At 45.6% G+C, this 16,387-nt stretch overlaps 1 protein-coding gene across 3 annotated transcripts in view; it reads right to left on the minus strand.

Annotated features, from left to right (window-relative positions):
• Positions 1-16,387, minus strand: part of MAPKAP1 (MAPK associated protein 1) — an 80,568-nt gene that overhangs the window by 38,319 nt on the left and 25,862 nt on the right. For all 3 annotated transcript variants that reach the window (XM_036393990.2, XM_036393988.2, XM_036393989.2), the window contains 2 exons: positions 9,141-9,313; positions 4,601-4,777 (listed from right to left, as the gene is read on the minus strand). In XM_036393990.2, the coding sequence (XP_036249883.1) occupies positions 4,601-4,777; positions 9,141-9,313 (350 nt within the window). The remainder of the gene's footprint in view (positions 1-4,600; positions 4,778-9,140; positions 9,314-16,387) is intronic.

Raw genomic sequence — 16,387 nt, forward strand, 5'->3', positions numbered from 1 at the left:
CCCCTTTTGTAAACTCTTGGCTGTTTGCTCTGGAGCAGAGCCAGAGGGGCTGGACCCCCACCCTGCTCCAGCTGCTCCCTCCCTGCCCCGACTCCTCTCTCACAAGGCACCACCACGTCAGAGCAACATTTCAGCACTCGGCAACCCCTCACATCTGAGCCGGGGTGGACCAAAGAGCTCCTGCCGTCATCCTGGGGCCAGGCCAGAGTCAGGACACGTTTCTGTGCCCAGAGGAGAAGCCCCGTGGAATCACAGATTAGCTGGGGTGGGAAGTGACCTCTGGAGATCCCCGTGTCCAATCCCCTGCCCAGGCAGGGTCACCCAGAGCAGGGGACACAGGAATGTGGCCAGGTGGGTCTGGGATGTCTCCAGAGAGGGAGACTGCAGCCCCTCCTGGGCAGCTGTTCCAGGGCTCTGCCACCCTCCATGGAAAGAAGCTCTTCCTCACTTTGAGGTGGAACTTGCTGTGGTTTAGTTTAAGGCCGCTGCTCCTTGTCCTGGCACTGGACACGCTGCCAGGGTGTCCTGGAGCTGTGCTAAGCTCCGGAGCTTCTGGAGCACCACCAGCCCAGCCCAGCCCAGCCCTGCCTGGTGTGGCCACAGCACAGCAGACTGGGCTGGAGAAACACTCACCCACCTCAGCCCACCCCTGCCCAGCGTGCTCTGCCCTGGCCATGGGCATGGACTGTCCTCACTCAGCACAATCAATCCCAGCACATCCCTAATTGCAATCACTAACAATGTGTTTTACCTCCCTCTGCTAAGGTGTGATACTTTCCTTTTAGGTCAACACACTGAAAATAGGACAGACAAGCAGATGCTGGTCAATCAATTAAAAGTGCTGCTGGCAAATTGGAAGCCAAAGAAATTCCTTAGCTTGTATTTTCTGTCATTTTGCAAAAACATACCTGGGTGACAAGGTTAAATCAAGCAAAGGAAATCCCTGGCACTTATCATCCACAGGCATTACTGATAAATTGTGCAGTGGAGGAATAAAGGATTACCTTCTGTATTTTTTCATTACACTTTTCTTTTGTTACAGAATACATAAATCCATTGTGGCACAATGTAATATGTATCATCGTGCTACACCTGTGGACGTTTCATAACGGCTGCCATGTCTGTGCAGTCAGGAATGATAAGTGAACCACCCGTGAATGTTAATGATAGTGATCATTCTGCAGTAACTTGGCTTTCCATCTTCTTTTACAGCCTCCGTGCTGGAGCCAGGGTGGCAAGGTTCAGGAGAGGGAAAGGGAAGCAGCAGCACAGGCAGAAGCTCTCCTCGTGGTGCTGAGGTGCCACAGGAACAGGCAGGGTCCCTCCTTTTGCCACAAAACAAAACCCACAATGGAAGGACAAAGGGTTTCTGCTCTGAATGAGAACTTTTTGAAAAGCTCCTTTCCAATTTAGAGCAATTTTAAAAATTTTTGATTTTTTTTTCTTTTTTTTTCTTAACACAGAAGTGGAATTTACTTTCCAGAAATGGAATTTATAGCACTTAAAGCTCACTGCATAACCAGCTGGCATGGCTGGAAGTGCCTGGGAGTGACTAATAGCAATTTCCACTTGATCAGCACAAAGTCAGACTTAAGACTCAAAATCCCAGCTGATGCAATGGACTTACCTTAAGCTGGGTAATTTTTAAGATAAAGTGCACAGTGATAGGAACTGACTAAATAATACCAGCCACAATTTTTATTCTGAGCCTAAATGACCTGCTTTTGTGCATCTCAGCTTGGCCTTGCATAGCTCTGTGCACTATTGAGTTTAACTGGCTGCATTTTGACACCACTATAACAGTCCTTAGCCCTCCATCAAATTTTCTGATGCCCTCCTGTCCCTCCCTCTCCACTGTCCTGGGAGCCACACTCTTAATTTTGCACCCACATTAACTGTCTTAAATTTTATATGAATATTCTAAATGTTCTTTGCAGATTATCCACCTCCATGTACAAATCAGGAACAGGCCTTTTGGGGACTGCTGCTGGAGTCCAAGAAAAAAGACATTTCAGGGCTTTGAACTGAATTTGCAAATGCACAATGCAAGTCTGGTATTTTAAAAGGGTTTCAAACCTTAAACTATTGGGTATGGCTTTGAAAATTTGTATATAATAGTCAAAGCAATTTAAGTACAATATCAAAACAGAAAAAAGTGCTACAGAGCAGAAGAACTGGATGCCAAATTTCCTCCGTGTGCCAACTGGCAGCTGAGCTACAGCTCCTCAAAACACCATTAGATCGAGTGTGTCAAGTTCCAATAATAAAATTTCCAAGGGAAAAAGCCCTAACGATGGTACAGATTTATTTTAAGCCTTTCAGGTATGACCTCACCACCTCGAGAAGTCTGTATTTCCATGGATGTGGTGCTTTGTTTGCCTCTCCCTGGCAAACCCCCTGGATGGAGAGCGGGGCCGTGTGTGGGTGCCGTGCCTGGTGTTGGACAAAGCTCTGCTTTCCGCAGCAGCCACCTTCCAAAAACACAACTCGCTAGACTAATGGGCACTGAGCAGCCAGAACGACTGCCCTCCTTCTTCTCCTTGTGTAACTTTGCCAGAGTCCTTGGAACTTGCCAAATTCGGTCATGCCTGCTTAGCTTGCTCGACTGATTGTGCCAGAAAAGAAAATAAGACACAGATGTATTTGAGCTCTTTGAGATGCCAGTAAGAGCGACAGCTAATGGCTTCATTTCGACCCTCCCCTACCAGCTGGGCACAGGTGGGGGGATAATGAGGTCCCTCTCCCTAATCAAACTCAATTATTTACTACTCTGTACAGCCACAAAGACATTCCCATCCAGCTCGGAATATAAACTGCACTGTGGGCTACTTCCAGCCACCACCCCTGGGTATTTACAGCTAACTCGAGTGGCTCAGAGTTTGCCTTGGCAGGAGTTGAAGTGAATAAAGTTCTGCAAACTGTTTCTGCTCAAACATGTCCTGCAGAAGGGGGGTCCCTGGCAGGGCCCCACTGCGCTCAGCCCGCGAGGAGGAGCACGGCTCCAGCACGGAGCTCCTCACAAGCATCAACATTTTTCAACAGTGATTCAATATTAATAAACATTACAAGTCACAAGGCTGACATGGCAGCAGCTGAAGTACTTCAGCACGAAGAGGAAAAAAAAAAGAGATGCAAAATATAGAACCACAATTACATGCACGGGTAGGGTGACAGGGGAGGAAGAAGACATAGAATTTACAGCAAATCCCTACAAAAATAAGACAGCACACACATGTAAACTCACAGAGGTAACAACGTTTTGATCAAGTGATGATCAAGTAATTCTTTATTCTAGGGGACGCATTAAAAATTCTAATTTAAACCTAGCTATTTACACAGTAATCACAAGCCATTTAAAATTAAAATGTGAATGCTGGCAACACCAAACTGACCCTTTCAGAAGAGCATTGCTTATGATGCAGCTGTCCTGTTTCTCCTCAGCAGCACCTTCCAAGCTAGAAGGAAGCTCCTCACATCAGCACAAACGATGGTAAACCAATAGATTTTGCATTTTTCTGCAGGCCCTGCAGCTGGACCCTTCTCCTGCTGCCAGCTGCAGGCAGAGCTCTGCTGGGCAGCCCCTGACCCTGCCGAGGTCTCTGGGCTCCCATGGGAAGGGCAGCCCCAGCCCCTGACCCACACCTGGTCACTGCAGTGAGCACTGAGCCCAGCTCGGGCACCCAGGGCAGCTCTGGGGGACAGCTGGGGAAGGACACTCTATCCAGATGAGAAATCAGCAGCAATTTAGAGTTGTCTATTGACAACGACCTCCCCTTCCTCACCACGGCCTCAGTGCAGCACAGCCCAGCATCTCAGCCTTGAATAACTTACTTGTGAACACTGGGGCCAGAATATTTTATTTCCCAGTGCCCTGATGCAGTGGAACAAAGTGAATGTGGCCTCTGGGAATACACGTGAGATTTCTGACAATGGCTTTCTGTAGGATGCTTTGCAACGTCGCTAAGAAACACAGTACACAATAAAGAATATAAAAACTAATTAAATAAGCCAGATTTAAAAAAAAAATGTCTGATTATTCAGAACTGGAAGCAGCTGTAGTGTTAAGAAATGTAAGTAATGTCCAATAACCAGGAAAACCCTATTAGCATTTTCATTTCAAGAGCTCCAAACATGAAATATTTTTCCCAAGTAAGAAGTGGCTTATGCTCCTGGCATTTTGTTCTAGTAATTAAGGCCTTCTGATGGTTTAAGAGATTTTTCATTCACAAGTAAAGAAAAATAAAAGTGATGAAACACAGTATATATCCCTACTTCACTGATAAGGACATAGCAAATTCTTGTTGATCTGCAAGTCAGACAGCTGAGGTCTCCGGGGTGGGTGGGGTGTCCCTCACCAAACTCTTCTGGACTTGGGAGGGGAATGTCCAGTCCAGCTGGTGTGCTTGGTTACTGCTCATTTCTCTTCTCACTGTTATTGAGCCACACTGCAACTATTTGTCTGTAAAACCACCTCACTGCAGAGCATCACCAAGGGCTGTGGCCCCGGGCTGCTGGTGAAGCCAGGAGAAGGGAGGCAGAGGAGGAGGAGGAGGAGGAGGAGGAGGAGGAGGGAGGTGGCTGTGCCCAGCCAGGTACTCACATGCGCACGAAGAGCGACTGCTTGGCTGCCAGCCCTGGGGACGAGTACTTCTCCACCAGGGCCAGCGTGCTGAAGCCAAACTTGTGGATGGGCTCGTTGGAGTCCAGGGGCGGGAAGTCCGTGTCCACCTCGCCGTCGTCCTCGGCGATGTGCAGGCAGTAGGCGCTGACATTGTCACTGCAACAGAGAGCTGCACTCAGCACAGCCTGGGCTGGCACCACACCTGCACGGGGCCAGGGCCACCTGCATGGGGACACCTGCTTGGGGACACCTGCATGGGGACACCTGCATAGAGCCACCTGCTCGGGGACACCTGCACAGGGACAGGGGCACCTGCTCGGGGACACCTGCATGGGGACACCTGCACGGGGCCAGGGCCACCTGCTCGGGGACACCTGCACAGGGACACCTGCACGGGGACACCTGCTCGGGGACACCTGCTTGGGGACACCTGCACAGGGACACCTGCACGGAGACACCTGCTCGGGGACACCTGCATGGGGACACCTGCTCGGGGACACCTGCACGGGGACACCTGCACGGAGACACCTGCACAGGGACACCTGCTCGGGGACACCTGCTCGGGGACACCTGCACAGGGCCGGGGACACCTGCACAGGGACACCTGCACAGGGACACCTGCACAGAGCCACCTGCACAGAGCCACCTGCACGGGGCACTGCCTCAAATGGCATGGTGACACCGCACAAAGGTGTCCCCAGAGGTCACAACGTGTCCTGCTGCCATGGAAAAACCCCAAACCTCAGAGCAGAGCAGTCTTCGTCCTTAACTGCTCTACAAACAAAAACTGACAATGATTAAAATACACTAAAATCTATAAAAGTTTCATGATTTCATAAAGCAGGAAGGATATTTCTCCATCTGTGAAAATTTATTTATTTATACGATGACTACATTTCAGAGCTAAAGGCAAACAAGTGGTGTCTGTGATTTTTCACAGGTCAAACAACTGTGGAAGTTTAGTGTCTGTAGGCTGGAAAAGCAGAGTGCTCTTGGGCAGGTGAGCAGGGTCATGAACTATGGGAAAAGTAAATATCTATCCAACACAGTAGCAATGATTAGCAGAAAACTTACCTTTACTAAATACCTAAGTTCAGTCACTAAAAGCAGTCATAAATTAATTAACACCAACAAGCAGAACTAACACAGAAAGCTGAAACAGATACAATGTGAAAGAAATAAAGAGCCGAGCCTCTTTCTTTCCACAGATGAAAGCTCAGAGGGAAACAACCATTTATAGCTACCAAACAGGTATTAATCATAATTTCCTAACATTGAAATCTATTTCAAATGTTACTTCAGTTTAAATTATTGACCTGAAAATAAGTATTCTTTCTGACTGTAAACCTGCCAGCACTCAGGCCTTTCCCCAGCCATGCAGTAAAGCTGGAGGTGCATGTGGCAGCGTGTTTCTAAACTCTGCAGTTTAAATTTGGAGTTTTAATTGCATGATTGATGCTTAAATTAATTAATTGTAAAGTGTATGCTAATTGTTTAATTGGTCGCTTGATCTATATAGATCATTTTTTGAATTAAATGAGTTGATTTACAAAGTTTATTGATTGGATGTGACAATGAATTATTTCACCGACTACCTGATTTGCAATTTTCTCAATTAATTCACAAACCTTTGGTTGCAACTGTGCTTTATTGAGAGTGCTTAGTCCAGGTGATCTATAGGCATCTTGTCATGACTAAGACATTTATTATAGAAAACAGGGAATAATGATGCATTGCTGTTAATGTAAGCTGCAAATTTGCTCACCAAAGGTAATTCAGCAACATTCACCACTCTGAATTTTGGAAATTCTGCAAATACTAGTAAAGAAACTTTCTGGCCTTGAACCCTTCCTGGGATGGAGCAGCCACAGCTGCTCTGGGCACCCTGTGCCAGGGCTTCACCAGCCTCACAGCCAGGAACTCCTAATTCCCCATATCCCACCCATCCCTGGCCTCTGGCAGTGGGAGCCATTCCCTGTGCCCTGTCCCTCCTGCCCTTGTCCCCAGCTGGAGGAAGGCACAGCCACGGGGCAGCAGAACACACCCAGCAGGCCCCAGTGCCACCAGCTCCTGTCCCAGCAAACTCGGGACATGCACAGCACTGGTCACACCCCACAGAACAGAGGGGTTACAGATGTCTGCGCTCCTGGGCTGGATTCCTCAACAGATTTAGTCACCATGTGGTTAAAAAAAAAAAACAAAAAAGTCCAGTGAGTAAAACTGTTCTGCACTTTGAACCTCCACCAGGCTGAGGCAGATTGAAGTTGGGAACTTACAAGTTCAGCACAAAAAGGAGAGATTCGCTCCTCACTTCTAAAAATAGCAAATCTATTTGAATTGTGCATCTCACTATTAATTTCTTCCTAGAAAGGGATTTTGTTTATTTTTTGCAGGTGGAATCATTCCAGCACATCTGTCAGGGGCTGGCAAGAAAATGCTGGGTTACAACCCAGGTCCATGTGTGGGAGGCCAGGGACAGGGCTGCTAACACTGCCAGTGTTCCTGGAAACAAGAGACTGAATAGAGACAAATACAACACAATTATAATAAAAAAGGCAGCCTAATTGAATACAGAATGTTCTCAAAGGTGTCAGCTAGTACTCATTCACTTCAGACTCTTACACCTATCTTTTAGGAAAAGGAATTAGGCAGTAATATATTCTTTTCCTAAAGACAGAAGGGGTTGTTTCTCCTAATTATAAAGTCTAAAACCTCCTCATTATTCTCACAGTGTCACTAGCAGGTATAGTTGTCACTCTGCATGCCTTGCATACCCATCTGAGGCATTCTATAGATGGATTTTAGTGCAGTGCCACAATGATCCCCATTTTGTCTTTTCACACTCTCACCTGACTGAATCAGGAGCAAATGGCCAATGTAGAATGGGCACCCTACATGAGTTGCTTCCTTACTTGGATATATGAGAATTAGTTTACAGTTAAATCAATCCTTGCTTCAGGACTGGCAGTCAGCAAAGCTAAAAAAAAGATGACGAGAAATAATTAAGGACCTACAAGAAAAGAAACTTCTTGGAAACTCAAGGCTCTGGCCCTCAGCCTGAGCCTTTGTCCCCAGATTCTCAGCTGCTGCTGCTGTGTCTGACTGTGCTCTTGGGAACTCACGCCTCCATTATTTATTTTATTCTCTCTGCCTGAGATTTGATTACATCGGACAGCCTCCTTGCTCATGAGCACTTTTTGACACATTATAACATCTTATCCTTCAAGGCAGACAGTGAAATTCATTTCTTCCCACTGTTGCCTTTTGCTGTGGGCAGTGATGGTTCATGGAACACTCCACTGACGGGTGCTGTTCCATTTGAGCTCTGCTGTGTTCCTGAAAAATATGTGTGTGCCCAAAGACTGACATCAGTGCAGTCTTACTCATTAAAAAATAGCCTCATCATACACAAAGGACGCTTCTCTGAACTTGTGATATAATGAACAGAAATTAATAACAGCAAATGAAATGGCACCATCTGTGAATAATTTTATATTTCTTCTCCAGAACATAAAAAAGGACAAATCAAACCCAAGTGTTAAACCCCAGAAACATTTCACATGTCTGTTGAGAAGAGCTAAGGAAAAATCCATATCCAAAGAAAGAACATCCATGGAAGTGTTTTCCAGAGGGGCTTTCCTGCGTGCCCTGTCTATGGAACAGAAATCAGCAAACCCAAACGTGGGAGCCCAAGTGCCCTGACTCCCATTCCCCCACAGCTGTGCCCCAGCAGCAGCTAAGGCTGCTGAGCCCTCCAAGGCTCCTGAAAAATGCTGCAAGAGTGAGCTGTGAAATTCAGGATCAAAAAACCCCACCCCATTCATTCAATATTCCAGGAACAATAAAAAAGTGAAATTTGGCTCATATAGAAAAAACTCAAACAAAACTATCAACCTCCTTTGCACCAGGGACATCCCTGCTAGTAACTGCTACTGACAACTCTGTAATAAACTACTTTAAGTCCTTATTTTATGTTCTATGGCCCAGCAAAACCAGAAGTATTTTACACAGCTGTTCTAAAATGAAAGCTGCTCAGGTGAGCTGTTCTGAAGAACCTTTCTATGCATCTGCTGTCATCTGCCAGGAAAAAGGAACAGCTCTTACTAACCACCACCAGTGCTCCAGCAGAGCAGAGGGACTTAGAGGAGTTCTGGACTTTATCTGACATCTTATGATCTCAGCCATTAAGGACACTAGCAAAAAATGGATGGGATATGAAATAACAAATGCCTCTGTGACACCAAAAGAGAGAAAGTTTGCATTATTTTTACATAGTTTTGAAATGATGATTCATTTACAGGTCCAAGCCTTCCTGTTGATCATTTCCCAGCACACAGCAGTTAATTGAAAGAAAAATGGCTGGAGGTGCAAGTGTGCTGCTCGGAGGGAAATACTGCTACATGTGAAGGTGCTAGGATTCATATTTCCAAACATTGACACAGAAATCCGTTTCAGTATGCAAAAAAAGGCTGCAGAGGAGAAATGGAGAGGTCAGGAGGTAGTAAAGAAAGAGCATTACTTCAGCTTGGGTTCCCGTCCCTCACTTGTATATTGCCAGCAGATGAGCCCGATCAGGTCGTGCACCTTGGCGTTGGCGATGGTCACCACGGTCATGGGCTGCAGCTTGTCCTGGCTCGTGTGCAGGGGGAGGTAGACATCGATTTTTTTGGTTGCTGTTGTACCAACATGGCCCTGGTGAGGAAACACATTTCATCAGGATGTATCAAAAAGTGTCACGGGGTTTATACAAAATCTGGGCGGACGGAATTTGGCTCAGCAGGAAAACTAAAATAAGCTGCTATGGCTTAAAATTGGAAGGAGATTAAACATTTAAATTCCAATTATTTCCCTGCTGTTTATCTGTAAAAAGTACATGAAATATCTGGACATGATTTCACAGATTTCCATAAAGAGCCTGAACTTTGCTGTAGGATCCCATGTTCCTGCAGAATCCAAAAAACTGGAATTATGCGTGGGATGGGGAGGAAGAGGGACCCGACAAACCAGCCTAAGACTTCCAAATTGTTTCTGCAGTTCTGCTGTCTTCTGCAGTTCTTCCCCAGCACCTGAGGGAGCACAGACACCCACCCACCAAGGCTTGGCCTTGGCTTGCCAAGAGCAGAACAAAACCACACGCGCAGCTGAGCCACTGAGCTGCTCTGCTTGAGGGCACCAGCAAAAATCAGCTAATATTGGGGTTTACTGGAACTTACTGGATGAAAAGAACCCATTTTTTGCCCTGGAGATTGACATTTAAATAAACCATAAAGCACACGGCAACACAGATCTATGACATTGGCATTACAAGAAAAGGATGTTTAATACACTGCAGGTAGGACTGCAGCTTTCACCCAGAAATCTTCTAAACAAACAAAAATTGCACATCCTGACCCCCTCCTCCAAAGAACTCCAGGTAACTCTGTATCTCCATCTCTCTCCATACGACAAGGGCCTTGAGAAGAGAAAGAGCTTTTTGAATTAATCACTTGGAATTCTAAGTAACAGAAAAAAAGGATTCAATGCTATAAATCTATAATGAGAGCATAAAACAGGGAGTTAAATGCCATGTGCTAATTTCAATATATTGTTAAAAACCATTTGATCCTTCAGTGTGATTATAAATTAGAGAAGTAATAGGAATTTAAAAATTAAAATTATTCATACTGGCATAGCTAAAGGTATTATTAAAATCCATCCCAACATAATACATTTATTTTTTAAGAAAGCATTTTTACAGAACAGATACCTCCTCTTCCCATATTTTTAGGGTAAGAAGAAACCGGTTTGGCTAATTTAAAGGAAGGGTTAGGTTTGCAAAAGAACATGGGACATTCCTTCACTTTGCTTGGATAAACCTGAACAAGCTTTGGTTGAGCTCATGTGCTCGGGACCCTCTGGGACACCTTGACCCCATGAGGTCATGAACACAACAGAGCTACAGCTGCTAAAAACCACCAGGGTGGGTTTCTGCCTCTCCATCTCTCCTGCTTTTCTACTTCCAGGACTCATTTTGAAAGGGAAATGAGGCAGTACTGGGTAACAGCTCAGCTGTGTGTGCCCAGGTGCACACACCCAGGGCACGGGGGCTGAGGGTGTTGGTGACCTTGGTCCTGCCCAGAGACCCCCGAGCTGGGGCTGCCTTGGCAAGAGAAAGAGCAAACAGCAGCCACCAGGAAATGAATGGGAAATTAATGGCACTCCTTGGCACACCACGCCAGTTACACATATAAATCCAGGGAGGGCAGAATTGTAAGTAATGCTGGGTCCTGATAATGGAAAACCCAAGAAAAACGGACACCCAGATGTGGGAGTTGATGCCAAGGTTACAATTGATACACCCAGCCAGGAAGGGAGAAAGGAGCCAGGAGCTGGGACTGAGAGCCAGAGAGTCCAGGTTATCCATCAGCCACTGCACGAACAGAGTGAGCTCACAGCCCAAACCCAGGAATTTATAAAATCACCCTGGCCAGGGACCCTGGGCTGCAGCTGTCCCCAGCCTGGCACTCACACTCCTGGGCTCCTCTCCCTGCATGGCTCTGCCTTGCCCCACACCCTGACTTGGTGTTTGCTGGTTTTTAACTAAACCTTCCTTAGTCCTCCCCATCTCTAAATCTCCTCTGCCTCCTCCAGCCTATTTTTACTGTCTTTACTATCTCCACCACAGCTATCCTGCTCTCCTGCTCACAAACACTCAATGTGAACACCAAAATGACTCAAACCAGGTAAAACTCCCACACCTTTGAGGATTCCAACTGCTCTGTGAGCAAGGGGAGCAATCCCAACAACAGCGGGACTGGGAAACAGCTCAAAGCACTGCAGTTATACTCACTGCTGTTATACTTTTAAAAAGTCAGAGAAATAGTTTTATTAATTGAAGGTCTGTAAAGCTGATGGCCACGAGGTACTAGAGAGGCTGAAACCTGAAGCCAGTTGGATTTTCTAGCAGTGAAGAGAACACCATTGTGACACTGGGTAGGAAATGTTTGTACAAACCCTTGGTCAGGGCTCAGACTGATCAGTCCCATGCCAAGGGGGTCTGGAGGAAACCCCCACTGTGTTTATGGCAAATTGGTGGTACTGGTTCAGAACCACAATATAAATCCAGGCCATCAGGTCCCTGTCTGAGGGAATCCATAACATCCTGCAGTGTTAATTGTGCAGAAGTCCCTGAGAGCTCAATTACTGACCTGCTGAGAGCCCACGGGGCGAGGGCTGGCCTGGTGGCACTGGGACAGAGGGACAGAGGGACAGAGGGACACACGGACCAGCCAAGGCCAGGGCTCAGAGCCAGGCCAGGGACAGCTCCTGGGCTCTGCAGCCTCCTCTCCAGGAGGAATCACTCGGAGCCACAGCCATTCCTGGAACCACAACTACTTCTGGCTCCCAACTAAGAACTGTATTCCAAGTGGAAATGCTGAGGAAACCCAGAAGATATAGGACAATTACCGATATTCAAAGAGGCAGCATCAAACTTTATTAATAGATCCTGTATAAAATTCAATGGAAAATCTATTCAGGGCCAGGGGCCTTACCATTTGGAGTTTCCTTAATAGCCTCCAATAAATCTGGGAAGCATAAAGGGGCTGTTAAATTAACATTTTCCTGATCTGTCACCTGTGGCACAGTTAATTTGTCAAAAAATTCTTTTAGCTTGTCACTGGACACTGTATATTCTGACAAATGAAGTCTGGAATAAAATTGACAAAATATCTCGTTAATTTTCTAGGAAATCACAAATCTGATTCCATTAAGCTTTTATTGTTAGAAATGTTATATCCCACCAATCCTTTAAGAAAGTGAGGAGTAACTGGATACACTGAAAATGTACAATAAATCATAGAAAATTTTCCTAGTATTTTTATTGATGGACTCTTTTAAGGCTCCCTGGTGCTCTTCTACAGTACATCAAATTAAAAAAAAAAAAAATTTAAAATTTATCAGTCCTTCCAACATAAGATGTCTTTGTAAGATTGAAAACCAAATTTTAATCGAAGTCCACGAGGGAAAGCAGCCCTCCCTCCAAGAGCAGGTAAGTGCAGCTTCAGTAGATCTGTGACACTGCACCTGAGCCAGGACACTGGGGAGAGCTCCCCCATCCCACAGCTCCCCCCTGACAGGTCCTGGGGAGAGAGTCAGGCACAGCGTCCTCCTCACTCCTGCCTTGCTTCACTGCACACCAGGCACAAAATTAAAACAAAGTCCATAAACAATTCCGAGAGAAAAGTGATTGATTTTCAACACTGACAATTTACTGCCTCTTCCTGCACAATGGAGTTCTGTGACTAAATGTTATATCACTTTAAGATTAGATGTTCTAATGATATAATGCAAAGATTTTACTGAATCATTATTTAGTGGGAGTCATAAAAACCTCTTAAAATTAATCTTTCATGCACATCTAGCTTACCCAAAGTTAGCATTTAATTAGATGGCCTTGGCACGAATGAGCTTACTACTTTATTTGCTCAATCAGTATACGTCTCTTCAGTAATTATAATTAATTCAAGTCATTGACTCACCTCCCAGCAAACAACGCTAAACACTGCACAAAATGGAAACAAATGCCTTTCCATTCCCACATGCAAAATGTCTTCTCACTTTTAAACTCAGTTCAATGTTTTTTGGTTTGGGTGACAGGGTGTTGACTACACTCTGTGACCCAGCAATCACCTCCACAACGTAACTTACCCGCTTATGAATTTAATTGACACACAGAAAATACTTGAAGGGGAAAAGTGAAAATACAATAACCCAGTATTTACAACACACAGAAATTTCTAACAGATCAGAGCACAGATGTTTATGGCAATATAAGGGACCATATTTTTCTTTTTTCTTTCCTTCTCCAACCCACCACACTGATCCCTACCACGGCAAGACTGGAATGGTGTTTGTTTCATCAGGTGGTTACACCAGCACTGGGGTTTTTCATCCCTTTGGGCACTTGGTTCCTCCTGTTATTCCCAAACCACAGGTGGAGGGCACCCCAGAGAGGCTGGGGTGCAGCCCCAGCCACTGCCAGCCCTGCAGCTCCTCAGTGAAGCCCAAAGTTGTTCCCTTCTGAGGGGAGGATTCTCCTTTGCATCGCCCCGGCTTGTGCTGCAGAGTTAGCAGATCACGATGTAAAACTCCATTAACATCATTAAATACTTAATTTATCTTATTCACAATGTCACTATTCATAAAAATTTAACCCAGTAATTTCCTGTTATCCAAAGCATAACAAAGTATGAATATTTAACTGCAAGGTAAATAACACACTATTATTTTTTATTCTAAATTGTTGACTTCAGTTAGCATGCCTGCTCTGCAGAGCACCAGGCGATTTGTCAATTAAAGGTCCAGATGTTGTGCAGGCTGCAGAGGCAGCAGCAGCTCTGAGCAAGGCGTCCTCTGCATGGCAATGATCGCTACAACCCCAGCTCCAGGCTGCATTAACATGCTCATGTTTTATTCCAGCCCCCTCCTCATGTACCAGTTAATTATACAACACACAGCTGAGAGACATCACCTCCGAGCTGGACAGGTTCCTTCCACGCTTCCACCTGAACACGTCCTCACACTCAGAACCAGATTTACAGAAATAACCACACAGCCCAGCACCCAGATCACTGCCTGCTCTTGCTTGGCATTCACTCCCACAATTAATAAAATTATGTAAGTCCTGAGCAAAGAATAAGACACATAGTGCTGGTAACAGCTCGTTTCAATTATAGTAACACGCATTCATTTGTACAACTCTATGAATTCAAATCTGGTTTACTTGGAGTGCTATTAATGTGAATTCTTAATACTGCTTTTTTTCTGACAAATGCTATGTGGAGGGAGGGAGAAGCCCCAGGTCCATCCCTGTTACAGCCCAGGCTGTGTTTTTGTCCATGTAGGTGTCAGGTTTAGGACAAATGGCCCTGTCCATGCCTCCCCTGCCACACTCCCCTGGCAGTTTGCCCCACACTGGCTCCCTCTCCGTGTGCCCAAGCCAACACAGAGGGTGGGATGTCCCACCAGCCCTGTGGCACCAGCTCAGCCTGCCCTGCAGCCCTGGGATAAAAACACATTGATCCAAGTGTTGTTGCTCCAGCTGCAGCAGAAATGCATTCATTACCCCAAACCATCCTCGAATTCCTTCTAGTGCAGAGAAGAAACAGCTTCTTTAGAAGAATTATACATATTTTACTTAGTAATAAACATTACAATTTAATACTGAGGAATAGAGTTATTCTTTGTAATAACAAAATGCAACCAAAACTTATAATTAAAACTACACCATAAACATTATTTGTGCGTTAAGGAACGTGCCACGATCTATTTTAACGAACAGATGCTCTAAAAAAGATAAATGTTTTCAGAAATATTCAATCCTTGAACAGATCAGCCTCTAATCCTCTGCTTCTGCTGCACAAAGCAGACAGCTCAAGTTCCTCGAGGACATCAGCCAACCTGAGGTGGAACATTTTTAATACATCACCGTGTCACTTTTTAATGTGCCACAATCTATTAACCACATGGCAAACTAACAGGGATTTTTAAAATATGGGTTTTATAGCTTTGTGCCGGTGATTAATTAAATAAATAGCCAGCGTTTCACAAATCATGCCTCTAATTAGGCAGAGGCAGGCGCGCTGCATTGCTGGCAGCTGAAGCTGCAGCAGGGCAGCGGCAGCGCGGCCGCGCCGCCGGCCCGCAGGTGCTGCGCCCGGCTGGAACGGGCTCCAGCTGCCCGCCAAACACCTTCTCTGCAATCATCCTCCCTCATCCTGCAGGAAACCATCCAGGAACAAAGGCAGCGCAGCCCTGCCTGGGATTTGACCTGAAGTAGCAAAGTTGTGCCTTGCAGAAAATGAACAAATATCAAAGGCGGATGCTGGAAAAATGCACCCTCTAAATGATACATTTTCTGTCAAAACATTTCAAAGTTGAAGCTACAACTAATTACATGCAGTCCATTCAAAGAAGCCAAGCAAGGCTTATCATTAAAATGACTCAATTATTCTTAAAAGAAAGAGAAAATCATCTGTAAAACCTGCCTGCAATCTCATCAGTTTTACTGTACCTACCTCAATACATCATTTCCCCTAGAGCTCAAATTAAACTCTTAATAGTTAATATGCCCAAGTTTTACTATAGGTTTTCCTCCAAACTATTATTAACTGGAATTTCCTACCTAGGAAGGGTTTTATATGGAAATTTGTTCTGCAGTGTTTAGTGACACTATCACAACAGCTTTTTGCCCCTCAATTTAAAAACCATCAGAGAGACAGAATGTGATGTGGAGTCAGGCAGCTCATGGAGATGGGATTTGATTTCCTCCACCAGGCGATTTCTTTCTCAGCATCAGTCCCAAAGTACCCCCTTCAAGCCAGATTTCCTTGCACTCAGGAATTTTGCACTCTTGCACCAGGGTGTCATGGAGGGCGCGCCCCTGGTGCCAGGGCAGGTGCCACAGCACTGATAAACAATAAATAATAAACAACAAATAGAGCGTCCCCCTGACGCTCCCTCCCTCCTGGCAGCAGGTGCTGGCACACCAGTGCATCCATCACACGGGACCAGTGCCAGGGGGGGTCTCCCCTCCCGCACCTCAACAGCCTCGTGGCACTCGGGCCACCTCTGAAAGGACCATTAAAGACTTTAACCTTAAAGCTTTTGCCCTTAAAATATGTGAAAATGCCCTGATGGGCTGTTCAAGCAACTTTGATGCAGGACACTTTCTGACATAAAATGTTTTCAACATTTTTTCCCCCAGGATTTAGGCCCATAGCAGCC

This window comes from Molothrus ater, chromosome 20 (assembly GCF_012460135.2).
Source record: "Molothrus ater isolate BHLD 08-10-18 breed brown headed cowbird chromosome 20, BPBGC_Mater_1.1, whole genome shotgun sequence".
NCBI classification, from domain to species: Eukaryota; Metazoa; Chordata; class Aves; order Passeriformes; family Icteridae; genus Molothrus; species Molothrus ater.